The sequence below is a fragment of the Chrysochloris asiatica genome, unplaced genomic scaffold (genome assembly GCF_000296735.1).
Source record: "Chrysochloris asiatica unplaced genomic scaffold, ChrAsi1.0 scaffold00003, whole genome shotgun sequence".
Classification (NCBI taxonomy): Eukaryota; Metazoa; Chordata; class Mammalia; order Afrosoricida; family Chrysochloridae; genus Chrysochloris; species Chrysochloris asiatica.
In genome coordinates this window covers 29653793-29679645 of record NW_006408521.1, presented here as the reverse complement: position 1 = coordinate 29679645, position 25853 = coordinate 29653793, and the positions used below count along the sequence as shown (strand labels likewise).

General features: G+C 43.6%; 1 protein-coding gene across 1 annotated transcript in view; it reads right to left on the bottom strand.

The window, feature by feature from the left end:
• SUFU (suppressor of fused homolog (Drosophila)) overlaps window positions 1-21406 on the bottom strand; it is a 152515-nt gene extending 131109 nt beyond the window's left edge. The window contains exons 1-2 of the mRNA XM_006831297.1: window positions 21046-21406; window positions 15450-15584 (exon numbers count right to left, since the gene is read on the bottom strand). Coding sequence (XP_006831360.1) covers window positions 15450-15584; window positions 21046-21227 — 317 coding nt within the window. The 5' untranslated portion in view covers window positions 21228-21406. The remainder of the gene's footprint in view (window positions 1-15449; window positions 15585-21045) is intronic.
• Between the last annotated feature and the right edge of the window lie 4447 nt (window positions 21407-25853).

Below are 25853 nucleotides of genomic sequence, written 5' to 3'. Positions count from 1 at the left end.
GTCTACTGTTAAGGTCCCACACTACTGAAAATGTTTCTAAACCTCACTCCTGCCTGCCTTTGCACCCTCTCCTTTCTTCCCTAATTTAGTCACAGCATTATTATTGGAATAGTCAGACCCTTTACCTTGCCTTCAAAAATCTCCAGTCTTAACCTTGCTCCACTATCTTCCTCTCTTACCCAGCCCCAAACAGAATGGCCTTCTGTTTCTTAAACACTTCAAGTTCCCCCTGCCTCAGGGCCTTTGCACTAGCTGTCCTCACTGCCTAGAATCTTTATATAGTTGACTGACTAGAGTTCCCAGTATTGTACAACTCCGGGAAGAACCAACTCCATAGAACAACGTATGTGGAGCTTCCAAAGTTGGACAATACAACAGCACTGGCTGTCTTGCCATTTCAGTTTCAGCACAAGGAAGCTATCACTGATTACCTGCTAAATTCACCCTCTCCACCTATACCAACCTTTATTACCCATCATCTCAGATTTACTTTCTTTTTGTTAAACAGCTTTGAGATATAATCACATCATACAATTCACACATTTAAAGTGCACCATTCCATCATTTATAGTTTGCAGTTGTGCAACTAACACTCCAGTCCATTTTTAAACATTTTCAAAAAGAAACCTGTATCAAAACAACAATGAGATATCATCTCACACCAGCATTAATAATGAAGTTTTAAAAAACAGCAAACAACAAATGCTGGTGAGGCTGTGGAGAGACTGGGACCCTCCTATATTGCTGGTGGGACTGTAAAATGGTTCAACCACTCTGACAGACAGTATGGCACTTCCTCAGAAAGTTGGTATATATTCACAAGAAATACAAGCCAGGACACAAGTAGGTATATGCATACCAATGTTCATCACAGCACTGTTTACATTAGCAAAACGATGGAGACAGCCTAAGTGCCCAACAACAGAAGAATGGATAAACAAATTTTGGTATACACATGCAATGAAATACTAAGCAATGTAGAAGAATAACGGTGAATCTGCGAAACACCTCATAACATGAATGAACCTGAAGGATATTATACTAAGTGAAGTTAGTCAATCACAAAAATACAAATATTGTATGAGATCATTATTGTAAAAGCTTAAGAAATGGAAAAAAAGAAATCTGTACCCTTTAACTATCATCCCTCCACCCTCTTGTTCCCCCCGCCCCCAGTACTAAACAATCACTAATCTACTTTCAGTCTTCGAATGTTAATGTTGTTGTTAAGTGCTGTTGAGTTAGTTCTGACTTATAGCGATCCTGTATAGGGTTTCCAAGGAGCTGCTGTTGAGCTCGAAGCACCAACCTTGTGGTTCAGACCTTGCAGTCCAGCCCGTTAATCCACAGTGCCATAGCATAACTCTGTGTTCTATAGATTTCTCTGTTTTGGACTTTCATATGAATGGAATCACATAGTATGTGGTTTTCTGTATACGGCTACTTTCATTTAGCATATCTTCAAAGTTTACTATGCTATACCTATGTCTACCTATGCTCATATTGTATAACATAGGTTTAAAAAAAAGTTTTTCATCCCTTTCACAGCTGAATAATATTCCTTGACTGCTTTAATTTCAACACAACACTTATCACTATCTAAAATTATATATATGGAATCCTAGTGTGTGCTATTGGATAAGCACTGGACTGCTAACCATAAGGTCAGTGGTTCAAACCCACCAGCTGCTTCTTGCCATTTCACAACAACGAATGTGTATATATATATATACCTATGTATGTATATGTCTCTGTGTGTGTGTGTGTGTGTATATATGTTGTTGTTGTTGTTGTTGTTGTTAAGTGCCATTGAGTCAATTCCGACCCATAATGACCCTGTATAGGGTTTCCAAGGAACAGCTGGTGAGCTTGAACCACCGACCTTGCAGTTCAAACAACTTTGCAGCCTGGTGCATTAACCCACAGCGCCACACCAGGACTCCATGTGTGTGTGTATACATATATGTTGTTTTTAAGTGCGGTTGAGTCAATTCTGACCCATAGTGACCCAGTATAGACTTTCTGAGGAGGCGCTGGTGAGCTTGAACTGCCTACTTTGCAGTTCAAATGACTTTGCAGTCTGGTGCATTAACCCACAGCGCCACACATATAATTGCTATTAAGCACCATCTTCCAACGCATAGCAACCCTGTATAGGGTTTCCAAGGAGCAGCTGGTGAATTTGAACCACCAACCTTATGGGTCAAACTGACCTTGTGGTCCAGTGTATTATTCCACAACACCACACCAGGACTCATTTAAAATATATATATATCTAGATAGATAGATAGATTGTTATATATACTCAATGACACTAAGAACAGTACAGATATACACATTTTTCCCCCTCATGTTTCTCCTGTAAGAATGTAAGATCACTATCAAGAGAGAAGAGCATGAGCAGAACATGGGACCCTAACCAGAGATGCAGCGACTCCAGAGATGGAGATCGAGATGATGACATGGAGAGACACTGCTGTTGAGGACTCTAGACTCATGGAAAGAGAAAGGCTGTGTGCTGGTGGCCAGGAGATTGGCTTGCAGAATGTGCCTTTTGGTTGTTTAAATGACTATATTTTCCTGAGCGTTTTTGTGTACATCAAAACAAAACAAAACAAAAAGCCCAGAGAGGACAGAAGCAAATATTGTTAAATGATGATGCACAGAGGAGACTGTAATCATTGTAATGAAACAAAACACAACAGGATGAGTGCAAAACCGATGTTCTCCCATGTAAACTTTATCACTCAATTCACAATAAAAGCTCAAAAAATTAAAAAGAATTAAAGAGAATACAAGTAAATACTGTTAAGCTCAAAAGAGGGAACAAGTCCTTACAGCAAGAATCATTCCCACCCCTTCCACACACAGAGTAGACAAGGATGGGCAACTTGGACACTGGCTACCCAAAATGGGGGGTGGGGGGCTACAAAGGCAAAAAGTGACTGGCTTACAAGCTTTCAAGAGGGAACCTAGATCCAGAGGGCATGGAGGAAGGTAGAATCTCCAGTGAGCAGTATTCAATCTGACTAGGCGGGGCTGATGCAATGAAATGCAGATGGGTCTCTTGTGATACAACAGTGAATAATTGTTATCAGGACTGATTGTGAGGGTTGGAAATGTAAAGGTAGATGTTTTATAGCAAGGAGGGGAGTGATTAACTTTTCAGTCTAGGAGCGGAGGTCCCGAGGACCATCAAGGGAGAAGAGCAGAGCGGTACCCTACCCAGAGAAGCAGTGATGCCTGAAATGGAGCCAGAGATGATGATGTGGAGCGATGGAGCAGCTGGAGACTTTGGATCCAGAGAGGGAGAGCGACTGTGTGCTGAAGACCTGGGGGGTACGGGGGAAGGATTGCATGGAGGGGATTGTAACCACGGCAATGAGACAATATACGATAGAATGAATGTAAAACTAATGTTCTCCCATGTAAACTATCACATAATTCACAATAAATCATTTAAGAAAAAAAAACAAGTAAATACTGTTAACTGATGGTACATGGAAGAGATTGTAATCGTTAAAATGAAGCAAAGTGTATGATTTGTTGAATGTAAAACTGATGATCTTTTCTGTAAACCTTCATTCAAGTCACAATAAAAAGTAAAACAACAACAAAAAAGAATGTAAGATCTATGAGAGTAGAAACTTTGCCTACCTTTTTCCCCAAGGTACCCCCAGCATTTAACTGACACGAGTAATGTGCACTAAAAATTCCGGGAAATAAACTAAGTGGTTACCATGTACCAAGCATTCTGCCAGATGCTGGGGTACTTTACCACTCCCTTGGAAAGCAAGGCTTAGATATGTTTATCAAAATCAAATACCTCAGCCTAGAGAAAGGTTTTGAGTCCTCTGAGAATGCCTTGGAGGGTTTTTCCTCTAGTGGAAACAAGAGTCCAAACTGAACAAATCCTCCTGAATAAGTAAGCTCAATTTCAGACTTGGCGCATAGCTTGAAGAATTCTTTGCCTCTGGTCAATAGCCAGAGCTACCCCGCAAAACGAGGTCAGTTTCCAACTTGTTTGTTCATTCAACAAATATTTGTTGGCACTCTGGGGAAATATCAGAGAATAAAATAGATATAAATTCTTACCCTAAAAGACAAATGGGGTAGGGGGTGGGGGAGAGATGGTAAGTAAAATAAGTAAAGTCACCCAAACTCACTGCCCTCCAGTCATTTTTGACTCAGTGACTCCGTAGGGCAGAGTAGAACTGTCTCATAGGGTTTTCAAGGCTACAGTCTTTACTAAAGCTGTCTGCTACATCTTTCTGTAGCGCCTGGTAAGTTTGAAATGTCAACCTTTTAGTTAGCCATTGCATCTCCAAAGTCTCCTTTACATAGTGATAAGTACTTTAAGGGAGAAATCAGACAGGAAAGGAGGCCAGAAAATGGTTTGTGGAGAGTTACAGCTTTAAATGAGGAGCTCAAAAAGACAACATTTGAGAACATACCAAAGGAAGTAAGGAAATAAGGCATGGGGCTCTCAAAGGGAAGAGCTTTCCAGGCAAAGGGGAAAGCAAGAACAAAGACTCTGAGGCAGAAAAGTGTCTGCCCTTTTGGAGGTGAAATACAGGGTACACGGCCTTAGAGGCTACAGCCTTGGGCTTTTTCTTGAGGAAACTGAGAAATCACAGACAGTTCTAAGCAGAAGAGTGATGTGCATGAGAGTCTGTCTGGGCATGAGACACTGTGGACCAGCTTCCTGGCACAGAACCAAGGGATCGACATTGGTAATGCTACTGAAAAGTTCCAACCCCAAAGGATCCCTGCTCAGCTACCACCTTGCTTCTGGACCTTTTCTCTGTGCAAAACCCTTGGCTGTGGGAATGAAAAATTGCCAGGCTGGCTCCAGGAGGGTGGGAATTCAACATGCCTGCAACCTGATACATTAAAAAAGCTGGAACAGGAAAGAGAGGAGGTTAGGGCAAGCCATGATGTCGCCTGTTGGTTTTCAGTACATTTTTCCTTCTGACCAACCTAGCCTTTCAGAAGCATTTAAGAGTCAAATCCATCACAGGCAGAAAGCACAGCCAGCCAGTTCCACCCCTTGAGACCAGGCTGGGGCTGGAGCCATTCTTCAGCAGCCACTCCTTCCCATAGCCATAGCCCCTAAGCTGTGGGCCTCATTCATGTTGAAAGGCCTCAAGTTAGAGTAAGGAAAACTGGTGGTCGGAGACAGGGCTCCAAGCGCCCCCAGACACTGTGTGGAAGATAGTCCTGGAAAAACAAAAACATCTCCATGATTCCTTCCTATGGCAAAGCTGGTCATAGGACCAGGGACCCAAGGAACATGAATGACATGGTATGGGGAAAGAAGGAAAGAGGAACATGGCCTTTTTCAATATGCTGATAAAGGGCCTGGACTCCAGAACAGAGAGCCCAGGCCTCTCTGGGAAGCTGCTCTGAATCCACTGAAATCTCACTGACAAGAGGAGCAGTTGACTAGTCCCAGAGGCCTGACCATGTTTCTGAGCCTCAGGACTCTATTTGCAAAGAGTCCTCCACTAGACCTCAAGGTATGGACCACAAAAGAGAAGGGAGGAGACTTAGATGATGACCTCAGATGCTGAAGCTGTACCAGGGAGCACAATCAATTTCACACCTTAGGACTGAGCCTAAAGGTTCCAGTACCAGCTGCCAGCTTCATAGAAGTTAACATCATTGAGGAAAATAAGGTATAGGATTCATGAGCCAGTCCCAGTTAAAATCCACAAAGACTCAGGAAAGGATTCAGAGGTGGATCTAGCAACCATGCAAGAGTACTGATTTAATAGCTGGAAAAGTGACCAAAAGGGAAAGATACCAGAAAACATAATTAGCCCCACTACACCCACACATAAAGGTATAGAATTAGGGTGGAGGGGGTAAGGAAAAAAAATCAAGATAAGGCATTCTGCATTGATATAAAGACAGAAGAAAGAATTCTCTCCTTAATGTGGAAGGACCCTTTATATCAGAACACCAGTTCCTTCTAGATGGGCACTGCAGCTAGATGATGAGATACCTCCCAAGTGGAAGTGTTCTGTATTTATAGAACTCTTTTCCAAGACAGGATGATCAGAGACCCCACGAATACTATCCAAGATGTGCTCTGGGTGCTTCAAGTTTGAGAACCACTCAAGAAGCATGACCTTGGGGCTCCATATGAAACTGTCATCCAAGTGAGGACTAACACATATGGGTTTGTAAGAGTTGCAGACTTTCCTGGCAAGTTACTGAAAATGATTACAGTGTAGCAATAGTCTTGACTTAGAGTTTATCACTTAACTCTCCAGTTTTACTCTCTTGCCATTACTCAGTAGAACCCTTTCTTCGCTACCAACATGCTTTCAACATTCAATTCATTTATCTTTTAAAGCACTTTCTGATTAATTCTATTCAGTCATCTAAAACCTGTTGCTGTTAGGTTAAGTCAATTTCAACTCATAGTCTAACCCTATAGGCCAGAGTAGAACTGTTTCCAGGTTGTAATCTTTACAAAAGCATATTGAGACATCTTTCTCCTACAGAGCAGCTAGTAGATTCAGTTATTAGCAACTAAGTGATTTAATAACTGGGCTCCTTTATTCAGTTATAATCACTGTATTAATACAAGATACCTATGAACTTACATTCATAATTTTAATAGAAGCCTCCAGCTCTCTCATTCTTGTTTTTGTTTACAGTAGAGGGCAGGCAGGGAAAGGAAAGGACAAGAAACACGAGTCTGACAGCCTGGGTTTATATCCCAGCTTTCACAGTCACTGGATGGATGGATCGGTTCCATAAACTCTGCATCTCTGTTTCCCTATGGGTGAAATAAGGAGTCCTGGTGTGGCACTGTGGGTTAATGCACTAGACTGCAAAGTTGCTTTGAACCACAAGGTCGGCAGTTCAAGCTCACCAGATGCTCCTTGGAAACCCTATACGGGTGGCTATGGGTCGGAACCGACTCGATGGCACTTAACAAAAACAAGGATACTTAGGTTTTCAGTGACTAAATATTCCTAAAAAGTCCATCTCTCCTTCTTCCTAGTCTGTCTTAGTCTGAAAGTGTAGCTGAAACCTGTCCACCATGGGTGACCCTGCTGGTATTAAAATACCAGTGGCATAGCTTCCAGAACCACAGCAACACACAAGCCATCACAGTACCACAAACTGACAGATGAGTGGTGGTGGTAAAGTAGAAGGTCAGTGAAAAAGGAAGACTCTAAACAAGAAGGTCTGACACAGTGGCTCCAACAATGGGCTTCAACACAGCAACAACTGAGAGCATGACACAGGATTGGACAGTTTTGTCATATTGCGTATGGAGTCGATAAGATTCAGAACCAACTCAATGGCACCTAACAAGTCTTTCCTCAGAGAGTTTAATGGGATTAAATGAGTTTACATAAAGCATTCAGAAGAGTGCATGTACATAGTAAGGCTATAGGTATTTGTGATTACTATTACGTTTTAAGTTTCTTAAAGCACTGAAGATCACAAGGCTAAGGTGAGACTGTCCCAAGGCTACAGGTGAAACAGGCAAATCCAAAAGCAGCTCCAGTTATAGTTCCTCAAGGCTTATTCCCCAGGGACTTTGCCATCCCTTTTCAAGCAGATGTGAAGTTTAAAAAGAATTTCTTACTGTCTCCCCCTCCCACATCCTGGGGATATCATCTTGTCCAACATTCTGCTACACCAGGGACTTAACATAGCTTTGTGGATGCCACGTGCTGCACAACCCAAGTCTGTGTCTGAGAGCTCAGCAGATAGGTCAGGGAGCTGTAAAGGTATTTAGAAGGATAAGTGAGGAGATTATTCATCAGGGCTCAGGTTAGAGAGGACATGATCACTCCAAACATATTTCAAGACCAGGGATCAGAACTGAGCTACTGATCCAGGAAATATAACTGCGTTGGATACCACAGTGGTAGGACATAGGAATGAATTTAAAAGTCAAAGGCCAACTGCTGTAAAAGACTAAGAAAAAGAAATCATACTAAAAGGGGGTAGGGGGAAGTCTTTGTTGGTTGTTTGGAAGTTGGTGATGGGTGGGGGAAGGGGGGAGGGCCGAGCGCAGGGTGGGGACTGGATACAGGTGAGCTTGGGTGCTAGGGAGGGGGGCAATATACAGGGAGGGAGAGGGAAGTGGAGAAATGGGGCAGATGGGAGAACAACTGGGCATATTCGAAAGGGCTAAATGGGACAGAGATAAAGGACGATATATGCACAGCCTTGGAACGGCAGGGCTCTGAGATACAGAGATTGAGCCATGGTTGGAATGGGGGGGGAATCATGTTAAGATGCTTGACTGTTTTTTGTTTATTTGTTTGTTTTAATCTTGGTTTCCCTTGCATTATAATATAGAGTAGACACTGGAGAGGGAGAGAAAGGAATAGTCAGAAACACCACACTAGAAGGCTTGTAAGTCCGTCTTCTGCCTATGACTGATTGGAATACCTAAAATGGGGCTACAGCGTACCCAGTGAATGAGGCTTCTTGCGGAGCCTTTGCAATACATAAAACTATAGGTAGAAACCGGAACCACATCCAGATCTCCAGTGATGAGAAAAAAAAAAAAAAAAAAGGTCAAAGGCCAAAATCTAGAATCAGGACCTCCAAATCAAGAAGAAGCTGGGAAACAGCATTCAATATAGGAAAAGCCACAACCGAGAAGATGGGAGCCCAGAAAGGACAAGCTGGACAGGAAGAATCCTGGAACTAAGAGATGAGCTTGCTATCAAGCCTCAGAGGCTTCTGAGTTCTGAAATCCCCCAGTGCTGACCAGCCTTGCATCATTCTCTGTTCTGGAGCCAATCCCCAATACCAGGCCTCTCGGACTTAAGTGAGTTTGGTCATGCCAATTCAAGGAATCTCTTCCCAACTGTCCTCTTGTTATTGAAAGGCTCTCCAAATTGGAGAGGTTAGAATCCCTACCCCATAAAGGAAGAGACAATGCATGCAGTGCATGAAATACTTTGCAAAGAGTGAAGCCACTTGTCCCCACAGATATGCTAGGAATCCCCCACAATACTTTATTCTTCCTTAACCTTCCCAAGTTAGATCTGGAGCCTGAAATCCAACCCTTCATGGTGGCAAAGCGCTGGTCCTCAGCTGGTCCTACCCATATCCTAGGCCCAGGTCACCAGCCCTTAGCTGAGAGTTCCACAATCTCACACAAACAGCCCAGATGAAACAAATAGCTTGGAGAGGAAAGGCAGAGGGACTGGGTTTCAGGAGGCCTGCTTCCAAAGAGTCAGTAGGGCACTTCCTCTGGCCTAAGGAGACCAGCCAGGGGTAGGGCCAGAGTCTGCTCAGTGAGGTAAATCCAGTTGCATCTTGGGACTTAGGGAAGAAAGCAAAGCCCAGCCTGAGGAGAGCCCAAGCTCCCAGGTGTTTTATGAGAAAAGCAGAGTTTCTACCGCAAAACCCAGAAATGAAATGACATACTAAAAAACTCCAATAAACTACAAGCTTTCAGTGAGGGAAAGTAGCATTTCCCAACTGCAGGGGACTGAGGCTACAGTGAACAGCAGGTAGAAAAGTTAATCTGTATCTAGTGTTTTAATAAATAACTCATTCGGGTGTAGAAAGAGGAACATGAAAAGGAAAGGGGGATCTCTACCAACACCCCACACACATGGTAGAGGTACTCACAAAGAGGCAATCAGCAGTTCTAGCCCCCCAGGGGGCCAAGAACAACTCCAAACTCCACTGGACAGACCTGGATTAACCTCAGTAGTAGAGGTGAATTATGGGCTCCAACATGTGGGGCTGCCAGCCTTCAGGCCAACTCCACACAAAGGCTCCTTGGGACCAGTCTGAGTGTACAGCAAATGACCTGCCCGATGGCCTCCCACCAGGGAAGTCGGCCTAAGTTCACACACACACTCTCTGACTAGCTAGCCTCTGGAGGCTGTAGTTTTTGTCCAGTCAGGGCTGCTGGCAGGGCCAGGAGTAGCCAGAGAGCGGTAATGAAGCCCTACGTGTCCCCACATTCCTGCCCACAACTGCCTGGCCACAAAGAGAAGGGCTAGAGCTGCAGGCTCTTAGCAGAAGCTCAGCTGTCTCACACCTCCCAATTCCAGGATGAGATAGACAGAACAGTCTCTCCCTGGGCAGCTGCCCTGCTGCAGTCAGCTGGAGTAGCCTTAGGTTCCTAGAAAAGCCCACTGTTCTCTCCTGTGGCTGCCCCACTTCAGAAACAGCCTCTTCATAATCCACACAAGTGCTCTCTTATCCTGTTTCCTTTAGTGCGGGTGAAAAGGGAAGAACTTAGGTGGACCTATCCTTGGTGGTGATGTGGGCTAAGCATGGGGCTACTAACCACAAGATCCAGCAGTTCAAACCCAACACTTTCTCTGTGGAAGAACGATGAGGCTGTCTGCTCTGGAAAAGATTTAGTCTTGAAAACCCTCAGGAGCTTTTCTACTCTGTTCTACAGGGCCGCTGGGAGTTAGAATTGACTCAGTGGCAGTGGGTTTGGTATTTTTTGTTTTAGCTGTTCCAAGGCTTTCCAATCAGTTTATTCTTCTCCCCTTGTTAGGATTACCAAGATTGGGTTCTTCCGTCCTTCTCCTTAAGCATGCTTGCAAGGAGCAAGAAGAAATGCAGGAGACCCCTGGGCTTCTGCCTGTCCCAGCTCTGATAAGCTAAGAGGAGAAGCAAGAAACAATGCCCCAGGCACTTCTCCTCAGTATCAAGAGAGAACAGAACAGAGGGGATATTAGGAGACTACTTCTATCTGCTCTGGTAGTGTAGTGCTTATGAGTCGGGCTGCAAACTGCAAGGTCAGCAGTTCGAAACTGTCAGCTGTTCCGCGGGAGAAAGATGAGGCTTTTCTGCTCCCGTAAAGATTTACAGCCTCAGAAACCCTATACAAGGTCACTGTGAGTCAGAACCAACTCCAAGGCACATAACAACAACTTCTACCTGCAGTCTTTATGAACAGTTGTATAGTCTTAGGTAGGTTACTGTACTTTCCTCAACTGTACAATTAAGGGAGATAACAAGATGAGTGTTTCCTAAGTACGGAATATATCTATAACAATGAGCAATACAGGTAAATTCAGGTTTTTTTGTTTTTTGGTGTTTTTTTTTACAGTTGCCTTTCAATTACCTTTCTATTTTTCTGATCATTCAAGAAAGAAGGTTCCATTTGATGCTAGCATGTCTTTGCCACACCTCTCTCAGACTTGCTAATCTCTCAAAGACAGAGCTGGCCTCAGGCTTGGAACTTTCTGTGACATGGCACAATACTAAGCTAAAATTTAATATTGCTTTGTTTTCATTGTGCTTATTTTTACAATTACCTTAAAAGTACAAGTGACACTGGTTTACAAATATGGTAGTGACTCACCATTTCTTGTTAAAATATACATATACTAATTAAAAAGAAATATAAAATAAGTAAACCTATTGATGCCACATTGATTCTGACTCACAGAGACCCTATAGGACAGAGCAGAACTACCCCATAAGATGTCCAAGGACATCAATCTTTATGGAGCATCCTGTCACATCTTCCTCTTACGGAGCACCATACAGTGACAGAAATCATGAAAGTGGCACTATACTTTGGAATCACTGGGTTAAAAATATAAGACTGAAGCTCTTACCCAGCTCCTTCCCTACAAGGGTCTTCTAACTTCACTGCCTTCCTAGAGAGTCCTCCAATCCTACAGATGGCCTAAAAGTCACTCCTTCCACCCTGCTCCCAGATTATGGTCTACACCCATACATTGTAGCATTTACTACTCAATTCTATAGCCATCTCTGTACATTTATCTCTCCTCTAGAACATAAACTCCTTGAGACAGAAACTATGTACTGGTATTTCTTCTCTCCAAAATATCTATTATAAAGGGCAACATTTACCTAACAACAAAGTTGAAAAGGGATGAGAAGGAGGGTGGAATGGACACAGGAACCACAGGAAGAAAGTGGGATAACTGTTATTACATGGAGGGGATTGCAATCACTGAGATGAAACAAAGTGTATGATTTGTTGAATGTAAAATTGATGATCTTGCCTGTAAGCCTTCACTCAATTCACAATAAAAAGTTTGTAATTAAAAAAAAAAACATCTATTATGATAGTCAGGGTCTGATTGAAATAGGATCTTGATGAGTGTATGCTGAATACACTGCTTCTGCCCTTGGTTCACTGTCTCAGAAGACAAAAGACAGTGGAAAATGACCATTGCCAGAAATGCAGTTGCCTGAATTCAGTGCTTCTTTGCATGTAAGCTGGATGATAGAACATTCACCTTCCTGAGCACAGCTTCAAGTACTAAATTAAATGAGAATCCATGAACTCACTTTAGAGTGGACACACCAGATGGAACATCTGAAAAAGCAGATCTTTCTTCAAGAAACTTACCGGGGTCTACAACTCACCAGTCAACTACACCAGCACAAAGCCAATTATAAAGGCACTTTTTTTGGATATTTACCAGCACTGTGTAAATATCCAAGAATATCCTTCAAATGTCCTTCTAATAGCAGGAGGTAATGTTGAAAATACCAGGTTTGAATGGTGAGATAAAAGCCCAAATGGAGGGTCTCACTATTGTAACAAATGACATGTGAATTTCGAAGTGCTAGAAATAATACACATGTAAGGGGGTACTGTTACATTAGGGAAAAAAAAGAAGGGCCTTTCACAAATTCAGAGGTTGCGCCTTCTGAAATATGAGGCTTACTCATTTACATTCTTCATGCTATTTTGGACCCTGGACACAGTACCAAACTTCAGAATCTTTAAGCCACATAGGAAATGGTATTCTTTTAACTGGAATAAATCTGTCAACAGAAAGGTACAGGCTAGCTGCACTAAATAACCTCTGCAGGTTCTTATTAAAAATATAAATTAAAGTCCTGCATAGTCACTTTACTTCTCACATCTGTTTGCTATTCTATGTCCATTACTAATACTGTAATGCAAGGTCCCTATTCAGGAAAAATAGGTTCCCTGTTCACAAAGCCTTCTGCTGACATGGCAATGGATCCATTTGGGAGGCTGTAAAGGCAGACCCAGACATTATTCCTTGACACGTGACCAATGAGGAGATGAAGCCTAGGCCTCCCAGGTTAACAGAAGAAGAAGAAGTTGAGTTGTACCTGAGATCAGAAACATGAGAGAATTCAGTGGTTAAGAGCTAGGATTTTGAACTCAGAGAGCCCAATTCAATCCCAGTTCTCATACAACCTAAATGTGTGTGACCTTAGGCAAGTCATTTTAACCCCTCAAGAGCTTCAGATTCCTCATCTATAAAATGGAGCTAACATGAGAACCTGATAAGATTATAAAGCATTAATATCATAAAATGGAAAATAGTTAAGAGCGAAAACAAAATAAGGCAAGACCAAAAAAAGTGACTAGTAAAAAAGAAGAAAAAAATGTGATTAGCATCATCTTCATCATCCCAGCATTATCAACACCTTCAGAATCAGATGGGTTGTCTAAAGCAGGACAGTAAAATCCCTGCTACTGTTTCAGCAGAGTACTGGTATGGTGCTATAGGATAAGCACTGGACTGCTATCTGCAAGGTAGGTGGTTCAAACCCATCAGCCACTCCTTGGAAACCCTATACAGGATCACTGTGAGTTGGAACCAACTTGATGGCACTTGACAACAACTCAGCATGTTCAGTCTAAGCAACCATTAACAAGATCAGAAAAAGATGGTCTTAAGAGGTAAAATAAGATAGGCACGTAACACGAAAAACAGAAGATGTCACAATAAATATAAAATCAGCTCTTGATTAACCAGCTAATGATTTAATGACTTGAACTGATGAAAAGAATTCTTCCCTCAATAGATTATATATGGATTTTTTTTTGTTATATTTGTTTTAAAAAAAAAAGGATTGATGGGAAATTTTTTTTTTTTAATTATAGGAAGTAGTTTATTGGAGTACATGATATAAAAGAGGCACTAGAGCATAGTCAAAGGTGTCCTGGTGTCACAATGGTTAATGCCACAACTGCTAATCAAGAGGTTTGAGGTTTAAACCTACCAGCTGTTCCATGGTTGAAAACACCTGGCAACCTGCTCCTGTACAGATTGTTGTTGTTGTTGTTGTTGTTAAGTGCCGTGGAGTCAGTTCCGACTCATAGGGACCCTACACAGGGTTTCCAAGGCTGTAAATCTCTACGGCAGCAGAAAGCCTCATCTTTCTCCCGCGGAACAGCTGGTGGTTTCAAACTGCTGACCTTAAGGTTCGCAGCCCGATTCGTAACCACTACGCTACCAGAGCTCCTTCCTGTACAGATTACAGGCTAGGAAACCCTATAGGGAAACCCAACGCTGTCCTACAGATTTGTTATGAGTTGGAATCAACTCCATGGTACACAACAGCACAGCCATTAAGAACATAGGCTCTGAAGCTGGACCGCCTGATTCAGAATCCTGGCTCTGCCACTTCCAAATTACCTTAAGCCAGTTCTAGAACCTCTTCATGTCCCAGTTTCCTCATCTGTAAAAGGGGACTAATAATACCTACGAGAATCTGACAGTTGTTATAAAAATTAAGTTAGTTAATTTACAAACATAACAGCTTAGTAAATAATAGCTTTTACTGTTATCACTATTACTGTTCTTGTTTAGCTGATTGATTACTAAATTGATTATTCTTAAGTTGGTATTAAAATTGATTCCCTAATCACCAAACACAAATTAGGTAATTATAGAAAGAAGCCAGGAAGGCAAGTAGGATTTAGAAATGAAACTAGAATCAGTAGCCATCGAGTCAATTCTGACTCATAGTAAGTCCAAGTGTCTCAGAGTGGAACTCTGCTCCATAAAGCTTTCAGTGGCTGCTGTTTCAGAAGTAGATCACCAGGCTTTTCTTCCAAGATGTCTCTCAAATCACCAAACTTTTGTTAGCAAGTGAGTGCATTAATCATCTGCACCCTGTATACAGGAGTACACAAGATGTAGAAGTACACAGAGCAGCAAATGAAGGACAGACTAGAATACAAAATGTACTATGGATAACTGCAGGAAGTAGATTAGATGGCTAGAGAGATGGACAGATTTGTGATAAAGCAAATAAGAGTAAAATTTTAATAGTAGAATCTAAGTAGTGGGTATATGGGTGTTTACTGTAAAATTCTTTCAACTTTTCTGTATGTTTAGATTTTTTAATAATACAATATTGAGGGAAATAAAAGAAATAGACTTAGATATGTCAACCCAGGTACTGGGTTTGAGCTATGCTGTCTATTCTCTGAGTCCAAACTTGGGAAAAGCCAGTGGTTTGGGAATTCTTACTCATCATTGATGCTTCCCTAGACCAGACAAAGCAACGTGGACCACCTTCACATGAGTTAATATCGGCAAAGAGCAGAAACCCAGAGGGTCCACTGAGAAGTAACAACCTCATAGACTATGACATTACTATTCCTGCTCCAAAGAACCTCCAAAATGAGTCTTAAGACTGAGGAATGGGCAGGCAGAGGGTGGGTACACACTCACTCGTGCACTCTGCTGTCCCCATAGAGATCGCTCAGGCCGAAGCTGATGTAGTGCCAGTGCTCAGGAATGTTGGCAGAGGGGCTCCCCATGTTCCTATACATGCTAACATAGTCCAAGGGGTCTGGACCACCCAACCTGCAAAAGAAGAAACAGAGATGTTAGTGTGAGCCTGGAAACCAAGCGATGTCAAGCTAAGGCGCTCTGTCTTGGCAAACCAAAAGAACCTGGGGTTCCTAAAAGAACCTGAGGTGAAAGAGAGCTGAAGGGAAGCCACACCCACTCTAGGATGAGACTAAGAGATGAATAGCTGGAAAATGCCCAATGGCACTAGCACAAGAAACTCCTTTCTCCAACCCCCAACACGCAGGACCTCTTATAGAAATGCACACAATAGACTGCGTGGCTGTCTATTTTGCTTCCTGCTGTTTCAAATTACAAATCCTAAATGGGATTGGCAGGGATTATCTCTCTTCCATGGTGCCAGTAAACATGCCAAACTTCAAGGCAAGAGGTGCATCAGTCAATCAACTGGCCTCTGTGGAAAGATCATCCGGAGCATCTCCAATGGGCATTGTTCTTGGAAGCAGAGGCTCCGTTCCATTGCTGTCTCTCAGAAGGCTAATTCCTGAAAGACTATTTTGTGCCCTATGTTAATTACAGTTTGTTCTAAACCCAAAGCCTTCAGTCTGTACAGACCCCAGCCTGCACCCTGCAGACCAAAGCTGGTCTTTTATCATTGCAAGTGACAAAGGCCACACTTAGGTTAGCTCAGCTTTGCAGAGAACTGCAGCAGGGGCCCAGCTGAGCCCTGTGATCATCTGCATCTGGCAGATGATCCCAAGAGACTGCCGGCTCAAAGGTAGAGCTGCAACATTCATTGATTCAAGGCCTCTAAGGATCACATTAAAATATTCCCACAATCCAACAGAGAGGCAGTTGTAGAAGAGATTCAGTCATTATCTCACTCTGAGGATTTAATTCAATAAGGGTTTCCTTTAGTAATTAGTACTTTTAAAAAAAAATTCCGGCTTTCAGAATGGATAGAGAACCTTCAAAGACTTGAAAAACAAACTAAATGGAAATCATGACGGAAGGAAGTCTTCAGTCAGCCCACACTCTGCATTTCAGCTGCATTGGCATCTGACCATCCCACAGACTGTGGTGCTGTGGGTTAATGCGCCAGACTGCAAAGCTGTTTGAACTGCAAGGTTGGTGGTTCAAGCTCACCAGCTGCTCTTCGGAAACCCTACACAGAGTCGCTATGGGTCGGGATAGACTCAATGGCACTTAACAACAACAACAACTCCTGAGCATTGATAAGGAACCCTCTTGGCACAGTGGTTAAATACTACGCTGCTAACAGTACAGCACTAGGCTGGTGGCCTAAAGGTTGGCAGTTCAACTCATCGGCCGCATCACCGGAGTAAGATGTTGCAGTCTGCTTCTGTAAAGATGTATAGCCTTGGAAACCCTAGGGAGAACAGTTCTACTATGTTCTATAGGGTACCTATGAGTCAGAATTGAGTTGACAGCAGTGGGTTTGGGCATTTACAGAATGTATTTTGCAACTGGGAAAGTATGCTGAAGAAGTGCTAATGATCACATACAAGACACGTTACATGTGATCCCAGCAAGCGTACCAGTACCATGCAATTGAAACACAACTTAAAACCAGTAGGTCTGGTTTCTTCGTCTCTGCCAGGAGATTATTTGCCTTTGTCGAGATCTTTATTCTCTACTAGGAAATGCTAAGTTATTTATAGAACTTTTAAGAAAGCTGCTACAAATAGTTTAGAATCTCAACTGAGTGGGTTAGGGAGAGACACAACTCTCCATGTCTTCCCTTAGCTCTGGTTTCACCAAAGCATTTGACAAATCTCTGAATCAGTTGGTGAGGGAAAGGAGGACATAAATGGGCACTGAACCCTGGAAGGACCCCAGAATAGTTACAGAACCCCAAACAGATGAGAATGACTATAGGTCCCATATTTGTTCAAGCTTCTTGCTACAAATTTCTAATCCTGCCTCTCCTTCAGCCAAAAATCACCCAGCAACAAGTGGTCAAAAACTGCTATCACCATTCCACTCAGTACTCCATGTGCCATATCACTGCCCCCACCAAAACCAATGCTGTCAAATTGATTCCAACTCAGAGTAACTCCGTAGGACAAGAGTAGAACTGTCCCCAATGGTTCTCTCATATCACTGAAGCCCCCTTCTATCTCCACATGTTCCAGGAGGTATCACATCCAGGAAGGAGGCTTTTCCTTAAAACCACAAGCGCAGGGAATGACCAAGAGTCTGATAAACTTAACCTTGCGCCCAAGCACAGTATGTTCTGCTCTACTACTCCCAGACCTGATTGGAAGTAGGTGCATGTGTGGAAAATCATCTTATTTTGCACTTAGAAAAAGATGTTAGCCAAGGACCCAGAGCATCCTTCAACTTAATTCTAGAGGAGAGGAGCCTCAAACACCTGACTTAACTATGCAGGTCAGTTGTAGGACTAGAATGGACCCTGGGCATAGGCTCTGCCTCTCTGCTTCTGCTTCCTGCTCACTGAAGTCTCAGCTTTCAGCCAGGTCATCCCTGGTCAGCACTACTGGCCCAAGAAGCATCCTTCCACTGTAGGAAGAGAAATGCCTAAGTACCCTGGAGTAACCAAACCAGGCAGCTTCAATCAATCATCCTGCTATGTGAAATGAAGATGGTTAATTGAGCCAGGCAACACATAGGAACCCAAATGTGAGGGATATGAATGAATTTCAGATCTTAACTATGCAAACCTCTTCATATCTTCTACAGATTCAGTCACTGAATGGTTCCCTCTTGGTTTTTTGTTTCTGCATCTAGGCAGCATTTTGAGGAGTGCTGGTGCGGCGCTATAGGATAAGCACCGGACCTCAAAGTCAGTTTGAAATGCAAGGTTGTCGATTCAAACTCAATAGCCACTCCTTGGAAACCCTACACAGGGTCACCATGAGTTGGAATGGACTCCAGGGCACTTAACAACAACAAGGCAGCATTTCTAATTTCAGCAAGTGCTGCACAATTTTCTTTATCATTACATGCTGGCCCATCTCTGAAGCTAAGACCTGGCCTGGTTAACAAGCTTGTAGCAGGAAGAAAAAGAGAAGAAAAAAAAAGTTGCCTAAACTAGTCTTAGTTGTTTGCATGTGCTTCCTTGCCTTTTGCATCCTTTATAGTTACTTGGGTACCAGATAAATGCAGTTGCCTGAGTCTGTGAAGGGTCTTTTCACACTAAAAAAAGAGGCTGGAACAAATCACATGTTAGAGTCCAGCCCACTTTTTTTCAAGGCTGCCAACCAGGTCATTATGTATACATAAGAATCACCTGGGGATCTTGTTAAAATGCAGATTCTGATTCTTTCTACTTGGGGTGGAGAAGCAAATATTCAGCAGGGAGTTGAACTGGTTCAACACCCAGCTTCAACAGTGTTCCTCCCAAACCATATTTAAATGTAAAGACACAATTAGAATGGCTATTTATGTGAGCAAGAACTGCTTTCCACTCAGAGGCTCTTCAAAAACTCCTCTCAAGGGTTGGAAATGTAAAGGTAGACGTTTTGTAGCAAGGAGGGGAGTAATTAACTTTTCAGCCTAGGAGTGGAGGTCCCTGGGACCATCAAGGGAGAAGAGCAGAGAGCGGGACCCTACCCAGAGATGCAGTGATGCCTGAGATGGAGAGATGGAGCAGTTGAGGACTTTAGACACAGAGAGGGGCTGTGTGCTGACGACAAGGGGGGGGGGGCGGCAGGCTTGCAGGGTATGCCCTTTGGTTGGTTGATGATGCATGGAGGGGATTATAATCATAGCAATGAAATGATCTACAATTGTATGAACGTGAAACTAATATTCTCCCATGTAAACTATCACATAATTCACAATAAAACATTTAAAAAACCCTCCTCTCAACCAAAGAACAGGTTGCATGCCAGCAAGAACAGCATCACGGGTATTCTCCTGACTGCCCAGACAAAGGCAGGCTGCCCCCCATGGCCCTCCCTGTAGTGCAGGTGACTGGTCCCAAGGCCCTGGGCACATTCTCCCATTAAGGAGCAAACTTCAGCTCTGCACAGCCTGCTGACTGCCATCTCCACAGGAAGTAAGACATAGCCATGGAAGAGAAAGACTCAGTCCCAAGGGTAAAGGTAACCAGCCAAGACATCCACTCTCTTCCACCATTGTGTCTACCTGCCCCTTTGACTACACCCCAAGTAACTAGCTTTCTGAACTTTCAAGGACCCACTGAAGGAGTACATCTAATACAGTGCCTGTACATAGTCCTGACCCAAACCCAAAGCCACACCCACTGCCATCAAGTCAATTCCAACTAATAGAGACTCGATGGGTTTCCTGGACCGTAAATCTATAAGAGCAGACAGCCTCATCTTTCTCTTATAGAGCGCCTGGTGGGTTTGAACTGCCAACCTTAAGGTAAGTAGTCCAATGCCTAACCCACAGCACAACTAACTCAACCAATTCCTCCGTCAACATTTGGCCCAGAAAGCCCAAAACTACAGGCTCTTCTCCAGTGTCCCAGTAACACCTGTTTTGCCCCAAGGCTGTATGAAGAGACAGATTGCAAATGGAGAAGGAAAACTGGCAAAGCACATTTCCACACGAATGTCAGTTCATCTGTAAGCAAGCCTGATCCTTAACAGAACTACTAGACGGTTATCCTCAGCTGTCCTGAAAAGCTACTACCTAAATCTTGAAGTACCTCTTTAGTCTTACTGCACTTCTTCCCTCTCAAGCAGGTCCCAGATCTCCATCATTTACTTTCTACTAGATGTGGGAAGCTGTGGTCCCTTTCAATCCTGAGTCAAACCATGGATCTCCTTAACCCGGGCCCAGTTCTATAGAAAGTCCCAGAGCAAAGCAGCTGCAGAGCCAGAAGGGCACTCTGCATGGGAGAGGAACACTGCAGAGTAAGCAGTGGTTTATCTGGAAAACTTACTCTCGTCAAACTTCAAAAGTAAAAGCTTTTCACTGATATTTCGTCTGAGCTCATGGTGAAGAGAGCAAAAGGAAATCTCCTATTCATCTCTTCACAAGCACAACTCTTTCAACCACTTGCCCTCCTAAGTCAATAGAGCCCCCAGACCCGCCCCCATCCTAAGCAGTCTCTGGTCCTTTGAGGTTCTTGCCCAGCTACTCTCAAATGCTCCCCAGGCCCCGCCTCGCCTCCCCCATCCCACGTCTTCAGCCGACCCCACACTCTTGGCTTCCCCTAGCCCACTAATGACCCCCTACTGGCGCCCCCTCCTTTCACCACGTTTACAGTTCCCTCTCTCCTAACGCTCCTCCACAGACCCCATTTCTCCGTCCATCCGAATCACCCTGAACCTTTCATCTTCCCTTCCCCCGTTAACCCTTCACTGTCTGCCCACAGACTCCGTTAACCCCTTTGTCCCCATTCTCAACTTGTGCGGTAACTCATCCCTCGCAGCAGGAAGTCTTCCTTGCAAATGCTTTAACCCTTCTTCTCCCCTCACTTCCAAGAAATTTCTTTGCCCCGACACTTTAACCCTTCCCAGCCCCCTCATCCGTCTCCCCGAGGCCCAGGGCATACCAGTACTTGACGATAGCTGTAACTTGGAGCGGATTCGGCTGGTCAGGGTAAAGGCGGCGGCACTCTCCGTAGATGGCGTGCAGTCCGGGGGGAAAGAGCGAGGCGAACGCAGGGGGAGCAGTAGGGCCAGGAGCAGGGGGTGCAGTGGGGCCGGGGGCGCCGCTAGGCCGCAGCTCCGCCATCGGGGCGCTTCGGGGGCTGGGGGGGCTGGGGAAGGTGGGTGTGGGGGAAAGCACTGACTGGCCAGCGGGCGGACTCCGTGGGTGCGACTCCCCAAGGCGATGGGGGCTGCAGCGAGGTTTATGGTCCGCGCCTGCGCACGGCACACTGTCCGCCCAGGCCGCCGCCGACGAGTCGGCCAGAGGGTGCCTGGGGGCTGCGGGGCGCTGAAGGGGGCGTGGCGCCGGCGCGCCCTACCCTGACATCTATTGGCTAGTGTCTGTGCCAGTCACATGTGAGAAAGGCGTGATCTGACAATAGACTCCGCCTCCTCGTCACTGAGTTGGGGGAGTCCCAAGGCTCTTGTTCTCCCCCTAGTGTTAGGAGGAAGATACATCTAAATAGAGACGTTGAGGGAGGCATCCCTGTGAGGTGCTAGGGTCCCTGTGAGGAGCTAGGATCCCACTAAAGGGGCGGACAAAAGGGTTAGTCACTGTTCTGTTTACACCCTGCTAACCAACATTTATCATCTGCATATCAGAGGTTGGTAATGAGTCTTCCTCCAATCCTGACGCCACGTTTTTCTTCATAGAATCCAGCTTACAGCATACAGGTTGAATAAGTATGGTGAAAGAACACAACCTTGTCGCAATTTAAAACATTCAGTGTTCCCATGCTCTGTTAGAACAACTGCTTCTTGGTCCCGGTACAGATTTCTCAGAAGTACAATTAAGTGATCAGACGACGTATTGCACTAGGCAAATCTGCTGCACTGGAACTTTTTAAAGTATTGAAGAGCAGAGATGTCAGCTTCAGGACTAAGGTGCGCCTGACCCAAGTCATAGTATTTTCAATAGCCTTATATGGATGCGAAAGCTGGACAGTGAATAAGGAAAATCGTAGAAGAATTGATGCCTTTGAATTGTGGTGTTGGAGAATACTAAAAGTGCCATGGACTGCCAAAAGAACCAATAGATCTGTTTGGAAGAGGTGCAGCCAGAGGTGCTCCTTGGAGGCCAAGATGGCTAAACTTCATCTCTCGTACTTTGGACATACTGTCAGGAGGTAACAGTCGCTAGAGAAGGATGTCATGCTGGGTAAGATCGAGGGTCAGAGAAAAAGAGGAAGACCCCCCCAACGAGATGGATCAGCCAGGTGGCATCGTTGATGGTGTCAAGCGTGGCAGCGATAGTGAGGTTGGCCCAGGATTGGACATTGTTTCGTTTTGCTGTGCATGGGGTCGCTATCAGTCGGTTCCGACTCGATGGCACCTGACAACAACAACAACCAACATTTAAATATATCTGACAGTGGATTGATTCATTTAGTCCATGTGGCATTACTTTTAATAGATTATTAATCCAATGTTTCCTACTATTTTTTAATGCCCATTGACATATTAACTGACACTATTAAAATCTATTGCCATCAAGTCTATTCCAATTCATAGCGACCCTATATGACAAAACAGAACTAAGGAGCTCTGGTTGCGTAATGGTTATGAATCGGGCTGCTAATCTCGAGGTCAGCAGTTCGAAACTACCAGCTGTTCCGCCGGAGAAAGATGAGGCTTTCTGCTCCTGTAAAGATTTACAGCCTCGGAAACCCTGTACAGGGTCACTATGGGTCAGAATCAACTTGACAGCAGTTAACAAAAACAGCATAAGGTCTCAAAAACCATAAACTTTATGGAAGCAGATTGACACTTCTTTCTTTCTGCTAAATACTAGGTATGTTCCAACCCACAATCTTTTGGTTAGCAGCCGAGAGTTTAACCAACTCGCCACCAGGGCTCCTCTACTTTATGACTGAGTCGTGACTCGATTCCGATTCATAGTGACCTTGTATAGGATTTCCAGGGCTGTAAATCTTTATGAGAGCAGAAAGTCTCACCTTTCTCCCCAGGAGTGGCTGGTGGTTTTGAACATCTGAACTTGCCGTTAGCAGCCCAATGCGTAACCCACTACGTTACCAGGACTCCTATTTTCTGACAGAACTCCAACATCAGTACTACTGGTTGACTTATTTCAGGCGATCTGGTTCAAGCTCACCAGTTTCTCCTTGGAAACCCTATACAGGGTCGCTATGGGTCAGACTGACTCGATGACACTTCACAACAACAACAAGTGGCACAGTGATTAAACCAGCTGCTAAACAAAAGGCTGGAGGTTGGAACCCACCTAGCGCTCAGCAGAAAGAAAGATGTAGCAATCTGCATCCATAAATGTTGTTGTTGTGTGCTCTCAGTAGGTTCTGACTCACAGTGACTCTGTATAGTTTCTGAGTCTGTAAATCTTTATGGGAGCAGAGTGACTGGTGGATTCCAACCAGCTCAGTGGTTAACAGTCCAACACATAACCCACTACCTACTAAGATTGCTGCTGTTGTTAAGTGCTGCCAAGTTGATTCCAAATCATAGCAACCCTGTGTAGGGTTTCCAAGGAGCGGCTGGTGAGTTTGAAGCACTAGCCTTGTGGTTCAAACCTACCAAGATTGCAGCCTTGGAAAAACTATGGAGCAGCTATACTCTGTCCTATGATAGGGTTGTTATGAATCAGAAGCCACACCACCACAATGGGTTTGGTCAGAAAATGACAAGCATTAGTTAAACTATAGTTAATTTAGTTAAACTATAGTTAATTTGCATGACTTTGTAATTATTTAATAATTGCTTTTAATTATCATTTCTTTCTTTGTTCTGCTTTTGGCAGATGTATGCAGTTTGCTTTAAGGAATACCAATATTCATACCCACTATGGGCTTGACCAGTCCCATTATCTTTACTTACTGTAATTGGGAGAATTTTTTCTAATGGCTTAGGCACTGGGTTAAAAATTATTTTCCTGTTTACAATAATTTCATTCCATAAGGTTTTTCAGTGATCTTAAAGATTGACCAAGTGACAGCATCGATGGACTCAAGCGTGGCAACAGTAGTGAGGTTGGCCCAGGATCGGGCAGTGTTTCGTTCTGCTGTGCATAAGGTCGCTGTGGGTCGGTGCCGACTCAATGGCACTTAACAAAAACAACAAAGAAATGCCAAGAGAAAGTGATAGGAGGGAGTGGGTGACTGAGCTGTTGACCAAAGGGTCCCTGCAACTTCCACAGGGGAAAGATGTACTAGAGAAAACCTAGTGAAAAACAATGCATAATCTCTGAGAATAGTAACACTTAACCTGTCTTCACCTCATTTACTTACCTATCAAAATCATATCAATTCTTGTTCCAAGTGATATTGGAGTATCAATTGAAATCCTTAGAAGACAGATAACATTTTAATGACCCGATGATCACCCGTATCACCAGTTTCAAAAGCTGGTGTGAAAACAAGTGTCTATCTGTTACAAATTTTACATCTATCTAGAAAAAAAAAAAACCTGAATTGCAGTGACAATGTACTGCTTTTTTCTTACAGATAATTTTATGCAACTTAAATAACTTCCTTTATTCTGAGAATGTCTTTCCTTGTGTGTACGTGTACTAAAATGTTTCCTGTTAGAAAGTGATGGTGATGTTTATATTTTTATTGTCTTATAGACCCAAATGGAAGCATGGTAGCTGTACAAGATAAGCATTGGACTATGTACCACAAAGCCAGTGGTTCAAGCCCACCAGCCACTATGAGGGAGAAAGATGCAGCTTTCCGCTCCTACAAAGATTTAAAGCCTCAGAAAGCCTATACAGGGTTTTCTATGAGTCAGAACTGACTCAAAAGTTGTTAGGTGCCATTGAGTCATTACTGACTCATAGCGACACTATGCACAACAAGAATGAAATACTGCCCAGTCCTAGGACAACTTCACAATTGTTGCCATGCTTGAACCCATTGATGCTGTCACTTTGCCAATTTACCTCGCTGAGGGTCTTCGTCTTTTTCTCTGACCCTCCACCTTACCAAACATGATATCCTTTTCCAGCAACTGGTCCCTCCTGACAATATGTCCGAAGTATGAGAGATGAAGTCTGGCCATCCTGGCCTCCAAGGAGCACTCTAGGTGCACTTCTTCCAACACACATCTGTTTGTTCTTTTGGCAGCCCATGGCACTTTCAATATTCTCCTCCAACACCATAACTCAAAAGCATCAGTTCTTCTACAGTCAAAGGTACTTAACAACAATATTTGTTATTGCTATGTACCATCAAGTTGATTTTTACTCATTATGACACCATGTACAACAAAATGAAACACCGCCTGGTCCTACAACATCCTCACAATCATTGATTGGTATGTTTGAGCCCATTGTTGTAACCACTGTGTCAATCCATCTCATTGAGGGTCTTCCTCCTTCTCACTGACCCTCTACTTCACCAAACATGATGTCTGTCCTTCGATAGGGACTGATAACATATCCAAAGTGTATGAGACTAAGTTTTACCATCCTCACTTCTAAGGAACATTCTGACTGTTTGCTAACACCAATGTATTCATTCTCCTGGCAGTCTATGGTATATCAATATTCTTCACCAACACCATAATTTAAAATTTATTCTTTGGTTTTCTTTATTTCAAATACATATGAAATGATTGATAATACCATGGCTTGTGTCAGGTGCACCTTCGTTCTCAAAGTGACATCTTGGCTTTTTAAGATTTTAAAGCAGTCTTTTGCAGCAAATTTGTCCAATGCAATACAGCATTTGATTTCTGG